The sequence below is a fragment of the Medicago truncatula genome, chromosome 7 (assembly GCF_003473485.1).
Source record: "Medicago truncatula cultivar Jemalong A17 chromosome 7, MtrunA17r5.0-ANR, whole genome shotgun sequence".
Lineage (NCBI taxonomy): Eukaryota > Viridiplantae > Streptophyta > Magnoliopsida > Fabales > Fabaceae > Medicago > Medicago truncatula.
In genome coordinates, this window is record NC_053048.1 from 41,202,702 (window position 1) to 41,215,005 (window position 12,304).

The 12,304-nt window shown below is 33.8% G+C and overlaps 1 protein-coding gene across 1 annotated transcript; it reads right to left on the bottom strand.

Annotated features, from left to right (window-relative positions):
* Positions 1-461: 461 nt before the first annotated feature.
* On the bottom strand, positions 462-5,045 carry LOC11414786 (histone-lysine N-methyltransferase, H3 lysine-9 specific SUVH1). The gene is made up of 3 exons (XM_003624811.4): positions 4,891-5,045; positions 2,206-4,464; positions 462-891 (listed from the first exon to the last, which is right to left on the bottom strand). The coding sequence occupies exon 2, from the start codon at positions 4,366-4,368 to the stop codon at positions 2,251-2,253; it is 2,118 nt and encodes a 705-aa protein (XP_003624859.1). The 5' UTR covers positions 4,369-4,464; positions 4,891-5,045; the 3' UTR covers positions 462-891; positions 2,206-2,250.
* Between the last annotated feature and the right edge of the window lie 7,259 nt (positions 5,046-12,304).

Here is a 12,304-nt window from a genome sequence, read left to right on the forward strand (position 1 = left end):
AATATATTTAATTGATAATATTTAAAAGTGATTTTTCTATGTTTAGTTGATTAAAAACGAGGGAGTAGCACCAAGATAGCGCGCCAATAAACCATTCAACATGTGCTCGTATATTTGTATAATACCACTCTCACCCACAAACATGAGGAGTAAGATCAAGTTGAATGTGGGTATTGCCAAAGTTGGTAATAGGTGTTTAAATTATGTACCCTAATGAGGGGCCATTGTTTCCTATCAAAGGAAGGATAAAGGTCTCCTCCTGAATTAATCAACCTACCTTCGTTATCATACAGTTGGTCTGTTCAGAGTTCCACATGGTGGCCTATCGTATACGACATTCAACCACATCCATAAATAACATCGCACACGCTTGTACAGATTGACAATATGACCCATGTCATGAAGAGGGTACAAGATGGAAATTACCAATGTGTTTAATGCTCAGAGTTGAATCAAAGACCTTAATCAAGGAATCTGAATCTAATTCCACTTGAACCATTCAGAACCATCCATCATACAAGACCTATGCTTCAAGACTTAATTTTAAACAGAAACATGCATAATCCATACATACAAAAAAAAACATGTCACAATGAATTCTGGAAATGATGACAGCAAGCTAACTATCTGATTCTACATGTTAAGTTCATCCTTACCAAATGGACTAAAAGAATCTGCTTCAAATCCTTCCCAAGAGAAGTAGCAGACAAGCTAACAGCCAAAAAGAAACAACTTACACATAACGAGTCTTACAAAATTACAGTCAACTTTCCAAAAGTAGAAAACCAAATGTTTCTTGTGCCAATTCACTACAACTGCCAAAATGAAAAGTTGGGCTGCTACCATCCTTCTAAATAATTCTTTCCCTGCTGCCGTCTGACATCACTAGAGCTGTAAAAGAAACAAGCAGTGACATAAATGAGATTTTTTTTGTTTTCAGACTTTGTTAACCAATCTTGTAAACAGACAACAGATTGAAAAGAAAGAAAAAAAAAGGTGGCAGTTTTATAACCGTAATCAGAATTATCTGACCAGTTATTTTATATTACCACACCAGAGAGCCAAAAACATTCAATATAGTTAATTATTGTTTAACAATGAGTATGAACTAGATAAGAACAAACAACTTGTTTTATAGCTTTGAAAAAAAAAACATATATCTTAGTCTTTTAAGTATTAACAAACCAACAAGCCTCATTAACTAATAATCGACTCTTCTTTACCAAGTTTTGGTCCACAACATATAGTAGTTTAATAGTTCAAGTTCAATTCTTGATGTCCCCATTCATGAGTTAGGAAAAGTTTGCATCTTACAACAAGGTACAGTGAGCATGTTCATATTGGCTATACTTCCAAGTCCAAAAAAGCTCATGCAAGTGGTTAATAACCAAAAAAACGTTTTCCAAACCTAAAAATTTAGATAATTTTCACAACAAAAAATAGCCACCACAGTTTTGAAATTATTTTATGAAAATAGATGCCGAACATTATATCTAGTTTTGAATACAACAACAACAACCAAGCATTTTCTCACTACGGTCAAGATCCGTAGATAGACCATTTACCTCAAAATCTCTGTTTATGATTTGCTCTACAGTTTTCTAAGTTTACCTCTAAGGCTCTAACTATTAAACTATCCTTCATTTGGTGTTGGTCTACAACTCATCCTATATACCCTTATATCCAGTTTTAGTATATTAGTATTGCGACATTTCATATTTTAAGCCTGTCAACAGTTCAACTTCATTTGCAGTCACCATTTTGCAAACAATTTAAGAATCTGGATTTCATATTCATACTAACACTCCAATGTCATATAACAAAATTCTTCAAGGTTTTAACCTACTAAAAGTAGTCATGTGAAAACATAATAATAATAATAATAATAATATTTACTAATGCCCTTCATTTTATTACTAATGAGTTTTGCAAGGAAAACACTTCTATAATATTCTAATTTTAGAAAACAATAATTAACCAAACATTACCAGAGATATAGCAATGATAAATAGGAGAAAGTATTCCAGTAATAGCAAAGGAGTGAATAGTAGCAATATAAATACTATGCTTCTGTTTTAAAGTTAGCCAAGTTATACAAATAGCCACTGATATAAATAAACAACAAGAGTAAAGAGGGAGGGATGGAGAAAGAGGGAAAATTATTCAGTATGTATAAGAAGGTAATTTTGAAAATTTGAAGCATACCTTATCCTTAAGTACTATCCACTTTGTCCAATACTCGTCGGACAATTAACAAAAGTAACCTCTGCATTTCACAGATCCGCATAAGCAATTCTTTTTCCTTTGACCTGCTTGGAGAGGAAGATTTATCCCATAATCATAAGTTAGCTCCATCATAGGAGGGATGTGTCTAATTGCAAAGAAAGCAATGTGGAGATCCGGTTCATTCTTATTTTCACGTACAATCGGACGCCACAACACATTTGGAGAGCAGCTATGATTCATAAACCGAGCAACATTCCCTTCATTCTTTGCTGTGATATAAAGCGGAGATGGGATCTTTGGAGCTTCAATATTAGCAGGAAAAACTTCCAGCTGCTGATAGATGCGAGTAGAATCAAAAATGTATTCGTCTTCGTTTTCAGCACCAAGCATCTCGGCTCTAGCATTATCTATGACTTCCCCTGCATACTCACATATAAAAGTACCAGCACGAATAGCATCCCACGATCTTAGGCCCCAACCTTTGTTACTAGTTCTAAACACCTCCAAACGAAATTTTAGGCCAGCTTGGGAAATCCGATTTCGGCAAGTAGGAGGGCACTGACAAGAAGGACCACACTCATGTATCACGGATTTTAGGTCCGCAACTAACCCAGCTGCAGTATATGGAAGGTAACCTCCATTCTTTTGAATGCAAGGACAGTTACGATTGCCAGGTTGACACCCACCAATACAAGAACAACCAAATGAAGATTCCACAGGAGCAACTCCCCTCAAATTCTTGAGAGTGGGGATGTAAGTGAAATATGCAGGGCCCTTCTCGTTATCAACATCGTTAACAAGACAAACAGGGACTTTTTCAGCCCCGGAAGTAAGATCGGGCAATATAACCCCTGTTCTTGGAGCCGCCTTATCGGTCCATTGTTGAATGGATTTCCATATCGTATATGCTTCAGGCTGCCCACGCACCCTCGCTAATTTATACTTGAATACATTGAATCCAGATTTTGCTTTCTCCACCCATGAATCTTGAATCTTGTAAATTCCATCATAGACATATACCTTCCCAGATGGATGCATTACATCCTTCAAACCCCTAATGACTCTCACATCGTTACCTCTATGCATACTCTTTTCCAAAGCAAGATTACCCCTTTCAAGCTTTTGATCACTTGCTCCCTTTTCACGGTTAACTCCACCTTGGCCACTATAAATCAACACATCCCCATCGCCTGTATCATCTTCATATCCTCCAGAGGAGACAATACTAACAGCTAATGGCTCTTCCTCTTGACTTGCTTTGGAAGTCAGGTAATCAATTCCAGCCATAGAAGGTGAATGTAATCCCACTAAGCACATCTCAAATCGGAAAAAGAAAATATCTCCAATTTCAACACCAGGCACGATTCCAATCCTTTTCTTGCTGTTACTCCTAACCCCTTTAGTCATCATAACATTGCCTGCCTTCAAATCAGGTCGCTTTGCTCCAGTATGAAGGTCCTTTGTTGACTCTTCAATTTGTCCAAGCTTTCTTCGGAGCACTTCGTATATCATAAGTGTATATGTCACCGAGTCCCTACTACCATCAGGATGATTTATTACATCAAAAACCATGGGGTTGATTGATTGGAGAATATCATGAGCAACCGCATCTAGATCAACATCAACGGCAGCCACACCACTCCCATCGGTAGCAGCACCACTAGCTCGTCGTCCCTTTGCCCTCTTCTTGCGCTTTGAACTCCCACCCCCAGTTTCAGCATCTACATCAATTACCTCAGTATTATCGTAGCCTTCTTCCTCGGTAAGCTGTCCACGACGAGTCCGGCTTTTCCTCCGTGACGAGCCAACATCTCCATTTGTCGCCGCAGTTGGAGTCTTGAATGAGTTAATTGGAACTGCAGCAGATATTGGTGTGGCACGTTGAGGAGTTGGGTTTGGTGCATGTTGTTCAGAAAGCCTCTGAGACTCCGGTGAAACAAAGAAAGGGTAAAAGGGTGCAACACCAGCAGGGAAAGGACCAGCAGGAGAAACAGCAACAAAAGGAGCACCACCTTGTGGATTTGAAGACGATGAAGGGTTAGACGGTGAAGGGAACACCGGAACAAGAGTCCTCAATGGCTTAACATTTAAAACCCTGGACTTATCAGCAGGAACAGATTCTTGACCCAAATTATGATCCATTGAGAAGTTTCAAAGCAGTACAACTTTTCACAAAAAAACAACAGTAGCTGCAAGATACAAGCTGTGGAGTCAACACTGGATAATACAACAAAGTTCCTGTAACATGCAAACAAATCCAAAATCAGAAAATGAAATTTTAGGGAACAACAAAAATAGAACAACAACATTGATAGAAAAAAACAACAATAACAGCAACAAAATCTAACCAAAATGTTTTTTTTTTTTTTTGAGGGAAAATTTAACCAAAATGTTAAAAAAAAAAAAAAAATGAGTCTATAACTTAATCATAACATTTTCACTCAACGTAAGATTGGAAACAAAAATTGAGGAACAGAAAAATGAAAAAATTGACATAAAAATGCAAACTTTATGACTAATCTAAGGGAAATGAAAACATGTGTACATAGATCAGATCAGATGTTTAAAAAATGAGGGGTCAGAGAACAAAATTAGGGCATAAGCTTTGAAATTAAGTGGTTAATAATGAAAAATTAAGGTGTAAAAATGAGAAATGAAACAAACCTGAAATGGGTGTTGAAAACTGAAGTGGGGTTTGTGAGCTTTTTTCAGTTTGAGTTGAAGTCCATGAAACTTCCCTCAAACCAAAGCATCTTCTTCCACACACTGTAGTTTTTAGAGAGAGAAGGAGAGTAATGTATGAGAGAGAAAATAAGAGAAAGGTTCTTTTATTACGTTGGTTTGGAAATGATCAGGTGGTATTGAGCACACGGAGTAATGGTGGAAGTGAGACATTAAGTGACGTGGCGGAATTTAATTGGATGGGTGGAGAAAGGTACTGCATGGTAAAACGTGTTGATTAATGAATTGAAAGGACAAAATGGTTCTTTGGGTGAAGTTGGAATGGTGAAAAGAGAAAATGAAATCAACGGCTAAGATTTTTCTTTATTTTAGTGTAAAATATTATAATTGAGTCAGAAAAATTAAAATAATAAATTGAGTCAAAAATGATATTAAAAATATCAAAAAAATTAAATTAATTGATTAAAAAATTAAAATAATAAATTGTTGGTCAAAAAATTAACATAATAAATTATCTTTGATGATACGCAAATTATGTCTAATATTATATGTATTCGTATTCAAATCCGTTCAAATAAAAGTTGTAAAGCAGTATGAAAGAATCTATAATTGGAATATTATTGAAAATTGTTATCTTCTTTTATGAAAACCGTTCGGATAAGATCGAATTTCTGACTCATATTTTAAAATTGAATCATATGTATAAATTTTAATATTTTTATTTTATCGTCCATATGACATATTATATTAGAGTTTAATTTATATACAAAATTCATGTATAAAAGTTTTACACATCTTTCTCATGATGTGTTGTCATATTATTTTATAAGTTTTTTTTTTTTTTGAAGGATCTACCAAAGCATATATTTTATTATACCTCATTAATTCATGTAACTACACATCATTGAATGTATGTGTAACACATGTATACACTGAAACTGTATATAAATTAAACTTGTTATATTAATATATTATTTCTTGTTTTTCATTTTCTTAATGTTACTTATTAATCGTCAAGGTCATTTGTTTGTTGTAGTTTTTTCAACTTTAAAAAAAAAAGATATAAAAATGAGTTTGTTAAAAAAAATTACACGAATGAGAAACTTATTTTAGACAAATGGTGTGACTTTTGTGAATTTGGAGATTTAGATGATATTAATAATAAGTGAGATATGTATTATAGTTAGATTTTTCTCTCTTTATGAAAAGTTGTCACTATTTACCCTAATTCATCCTCTTTTTATGAAGAGCCGTCATGAGTACTTTGTGCTACACATGCGGAATCATGGGTCACGTGGAGAAATTATCTGAAGTTTGTTTTTCTATTGATGATGACAATGTTGTCTGGCAATGGGAGTGCAGTTAAGGGCAAAGGTCTCGAAAGCTTCCAAAAATAGCAAGTCAACGTGGGAAGAGGGAGGAAGATCAAACATTTAGGATGACGACGAATTACACAACTAGAACAGTTACATTGTGAACATTAATGTGCGGGCGAGATTTGTGGAAATGGTGTTTGCGGACAAACCTCGTAAAAACAATAACAAGTACAAAATCAATCAAACTGAGTTATTTATAAATCCGACATTTTTGGAACATTAATGCAAATGTGATAATTGCTGATACGACGCTTGTAGACAAACCTCATAAAGCCGATAATGAGTACAAAACCAATCACACTGAATTACTTATAAATCTAACAGTTTTATTTTACAAAGACGACCTTAATTGCGTAGAAGCTACCAAGTTGCTGTACGACAATGCATACCTTCCTGTTTACGATCGATTGAGTTCTGAAGAGCTTTATTTGGGGTGGCACAGGTCGTAATAGGAAGTGGAATAGAGTTAGTGGTCGAATGTTACTTACCTTAAGAAATTTGGAGGCCTCGCTATTAGGGAAGCTAGATTATCTAATATTGCTCTTCTTGGGAAGTTAGTTCGGAACCTTCTTCATGATCCTCAAAAACTTTGGGTGAGGGTTTTATCTCACAAGTATATAAAAGGTGGTGGCATTTGAAATATTAAAGCTAAAGAAAACATTTCTCTAATCTGGATAAGTATTTTAAAGGCATTGGAAGCCTTGAGACAAGGCTTTCAATTTCGCATTGGTGATGGATCCTCCTCATTCTAGTATGATAACTGGACCGGGCTAGGAGCACTTTGTTACTTGGTTGATTTTGTTAACATTTTGGATCATGAGATTGGAATAAACTGATGACAATGGTTCCAAACGAGCTCAGCACGACTATTGATCAATCCCCCCTCCTTTGGCCTTTTATGATGATATTCAGGATAGATGGGTTTGAGGAGCTTCTTAAACTGGAAGGTATTCATGTTCTACATCATATAGTTGACTTTTATCACGTTATAGAGTGTTGAATGATAATGAAAATTGTGATTGGATTTGGAAATTGTCAATTCCGGCCAAGGTGCAACATTTCATGTGGCTTTGCATGCAGAATGCAATCCTAACTAATAGGCTTCGACATCACTAAAACTTGGTAACTTCTTGTGTCTGCTAGCGATGTGGAACACATGATGAAAATGTGTTTCACTGCCTTACGGATTGTGCTCCATCGAAGGAAGTTTGGTAAGTCATAATAATATATAGTGATAATCATCCATAGTACTTCAGCTTCACATCCTTGAAAACATGGTTAAAAACTATGTCTAAATGACCTTTTGGTAACATGTTAGCAATAACTTTTTGGTGGATCTGGCGTTTCAGAAATAATCATATTCTTTGCAACAAACAATGAAAAAACCCAGAATGTCATTCATTTTATAGACATTAATGCATACTGACCTAACTTCTTTTAATATTCACTCCTTTAAACACCACATCAATCGTCACATGGTTAAATGGACCACACTTTAATATGGATGTGTTAAGTTGAATATTGATGGAAGTTTTGGTGCTTCTGGCGACATTGGTTCTAAAGGTTTACTTCGTGATAAAAAGGAAAATTGGATAGCTGGTTTCTCTTCTAACGAGGGGCATGGGATGCGCTTTTTGATGAGCTATTTGGGGTTTACCATGGTTTGATGTTGGTAATCAGCAACTTTATGCAACGAGTTATTTGCGAAACAGATTCTTTAGAAGTCCTCTGTCTTATTCAAGATTCGAATCACTCTCGTATGCATGTATACCCTTCTCTGTTTGAGAAGATTTATTAGTTAAAGGAGCATATTGCTAAAAAAAAAAAATCTAACATGTGTTTCGAGAGGGCAACCATTGCACAAATTTCTTTGCCAAGCTTGGACGTTCTTCGAAATTAGGTGTGACTTTTTAGCAGGCTCCCCCGTTAGAGTTGAAGTCAATGTTAAGGCTTGATGCCTCATGCTGAGCCCAGATTTTAGGATTTTTTTTTCTTTTCTTCTTTTTCTTTTGTCATTCTACCAAAAAAAACATATTACATCAAAGTTTAATTTATATACATAATCAATGTATAAAAGTTTTACACATGCATCTAATGATGTGTTGCCATATTATTTTATAAGTTAAAATCATATATTTTATCATACCTCATTAATTAATGCAAAAACACATCATTGGATGTATGTAAAACTTGTGTACACTGAAATTGTATATAAATTAAACTCGTTGTATCAATATATTATTGTTTTTCATTTTTTTAATTTTACTTATCAATCGTCAAGGTCGTTCCTCTGTTGTAGTTTTTTCAACTTAAAAAAAAAAAAAAGATATAAAGATTAGTTTGTTTAAAAAAAGTTACACGAATGAGAAACTTATTTTAGAGAAACGCGGTAACTTTTGTGAATTTGGAGATTTGGATAATATATAAGTATAATAACAGGTGAGATATACATTATAGTTAGTTTTTCTCTCTCTTCATGAGTAGTTGTCTCTATTTACCCTAATTCATCCTCTCTTTTATCAAGAACCTTCATGAGTACTTTGTGCTACACATGTGGGATCATGGATCACATGGACCAATTATGTGAAGTTTATTTTTCCTATTGATGATGACAATGTTGTCCAACAATGGGAGTGCAATTAAGGGCATAGGTATGGAAGGCTTCCGAAAATGGAAGCTCAAGGTGGGATGAGGGAGGAAGGTCAAACATTTAGGATGATGACGAATTACACAACTAGAACAGTTACATTGTGCACATTAATGAGCGGGCGAGAGAAGTGGAAATGGTGCTTGCGGACAGACCTCGTAAAGACAATAAAAAGTACAAAATCAATCAATCTGAGTTCTTTATAAATCAGACAGTTTTGGAACATTAATGCAAATAATGAGTACAAAACCAATCACACTAAATTACTTATAAATTCGTATAAATCCGATAGTTTCATTTCACAAAGATAACCATAATTACACAATCTTCATCATCCAAAAGTACTTCAATTTATTAAAAATAGTGCAGCGGAAAATAAGTTCAAAGAATAATAAAATCATCTTAAAAACGAAACTGAATTCAACATGAATTCTAAAACAAAGTCTGAAAATAAACGAAACCTCAATCCCTGGTGTTACATAATCAGAGCAATGACCCAAAATGGACTCTTAATAGATCAAAAATTAACACACAATCATAGCAACATTAAGGAACAATAATCTGACAAAGATTCAACAAAAGTAGTTGTAACAACTTAGAAGAACATGAATTTAACAAAGATTTATCAAAAGTAGTTATAACAACATAAAAGACCTGGATTCAACAAAGATTCATAAAAACAATTAAGAAAAACACCGAAAGTTAAGGACTTCTCGCTACCCACGTGAATATACAACCCTTAGATTGAATAAAAGACCTTTTACCTTGATATTTTGCAAATCAATGAAATTTACGTTGAATCTCTCTCTCTCTCTCTCTCTCCCCTCTCCGTATGCCTTTCTTCCAACCCTAGTTTTCTTTTGCTGTCTGGGATCTCTCTCTCTCTCTCTCTCACACACACACACACACACACACACATTCTATTCTCTATTTGTAGGCTCTAATTGAGTTTGTTACTAATCTTTTTAGATTACACAAAACATGAAGACAACCTTGACAATAATCATTTGTTATCGATCAGCCTTGACGTACAAGCCAGACGAGGACAATGAATTTCTTAAGTTGAAATTGTTGAGGGCCAGTAAACCAGTAGCAATTCATACTCTTTGTTACATCCTTAGGCCATACAATTCAAACTTTAATTTTTGATGTGAAACACTTTTTCATGATAATAAAATTGAGGAGAACTAAGTTCGCTTGAGTTTTTATGCAAGTTTTGCGGTTAATTGAATTTGTAGAAGTGGTGGATTTTGAAACTTCAAAGTTTAGCAAATTGAACAGTTGAGGACTAGATTGACGATTATAACATAACACAAGATGAATTTTTCAGCTTCTTTGAAAAACTACAAAAGCGAACCAAAAATCTCCAATGTCTTGTAAGAACTAATTTGGTTTAGCCACATAATCTCAAAATTAATGTTTTAGTGATAACAAATTTAAGGAACAATTTGTCTACTAACGATGTATTCAAGTGTGTAAGATAGCAAGAGAAAATCAACAATCTTCTAGCTCAAATATTTGACTCAAAGATAAGTCAAGAATGTATGAGTGAAGTCAACATAATTCAAAGTTTTCTTTGATGACTTACTCAACACATATGACCTCTAAGCAAAATATCAATAAGACAAAGACCTAGTTATAAAGCTTTCATAGCTTCTTCCTCTAGAAGTTCATCCAGTAAGGATAAAGTCATAAAAGTCTAAGTGCTTATCCTTTGCAAAACTTTGGCAAGTGGAATCAAGTTCTGAAAGTCTGAAGATATATCCTCCAATGAGGAAGTCTTTAAGACTTTGGATAGTTGAATTGCTTACTTCTTAAAGCTTGTCTCTCAAGAATTAAAAGATCATCCTCTCATCCTCTGCTGATAAAGTTTAAAGGAATCAAGCCAGCACATTTGAAGATAACTAGCAAATATTACAACAAGTACTATCATACATGTCATTTTCTTACATCTATACAATTTATCCAATGGCTTTTTGTAATATCTTTTGTCTTGTTTTCCAACATCTTTGTTCCAACAGTTATGTTCTCCTTTGTATAAAAGGGAAACTATTCAAATCGTGAGACATGGCGTCGTTTGACAAGTGGACCTTTCATCTTTTGATCACCTCTTCTTAACCAATCTAAGAAAAAACAAAAGAATAAGAAATGATCGAGTGTGAATGTTTAACTTCAATACACTACACATAAAAAGAAAAAAGTTATGTTAAATCCTCTCATAAAGAGTAATTACATCATGTTGTAAATCAATCAAACATACACTTGAATTAAAATATACTTTTATTGTAACATTCTCTCATAGAGTGTAATCATCCTACCAACGGCTTTATGTCACTCAGATACAAATTCACCTAATCATGCAAGGCCAAGTAGTGACAACAACCTTTATTCAATAGGATCGTATGAAGAGACTTTAAACACTCAAACCCCGTGGATATTAGAAAACATAGTAGGCTTTGTCTAAGTTATGAGCTTTGTCTAACATGTCAAATGTCAATGCAATATTTAATCATTATATGAGATGCATTTATCATATAGTGGCACACAAATTTTAATAACAATAATAATATTATTAATCTCTAAAAAAAAAGTAATAATAAATATTTTTTAAGGAAATAATAATAATATTATTATTATACGAAATATAAACAAAAACAGGTAAATAAATTAATTTATGCATTTAGTTTAAAATTAAATCAAATTTATCAATTTTCTTTAATTTATTTTTTTGCCTCATATTTTTTTCACTAACTAATTAATGCTTATATTTTTTTTATTTATATCAAATACATCAACTCATTTTTATTTTCCTTAAAAAAAAATCAACTCATTTTTATTTATATTTCAAATAAGAATAATATAATTGTAGGCATAGTGATGTCACATATCACCAACTATGGATAAGCACACCATCCAAATATGAAGAGTGAAATAAGAGGCATTTGCTAAAGGTCAATTTATCATATCATACTCACGTCGATCTCGATCTTTTCTTGTTCATATATACCTTCACTTCATCATCTTTGGAATATCTATCTATATTTATCGTAGAGAGATCATTGCTTTATGAGTGGAGTCTGTCCAAGTTTGATATACATACCTTCAAAGCAATAAAAAATAACAACTTTAGTCACACTATATACATTGTTGTAATCTTTTTAATGCTGGATTACGATCACTTGCAGTACTCTCAAAGAAGACCCTTCTTTTGTACCATTTTTTTTTTACTATATAGGAATGAAACATTGTACCATGCGTGGTGTTAATTATTGACTGTTCACTCGACAATTATAAGAACGAGACAATACAAGCACTCTTGTAAGTTTCAATTTTGGAAACAATTGCATCAAACTCCACTTTTAGTTTATCAATA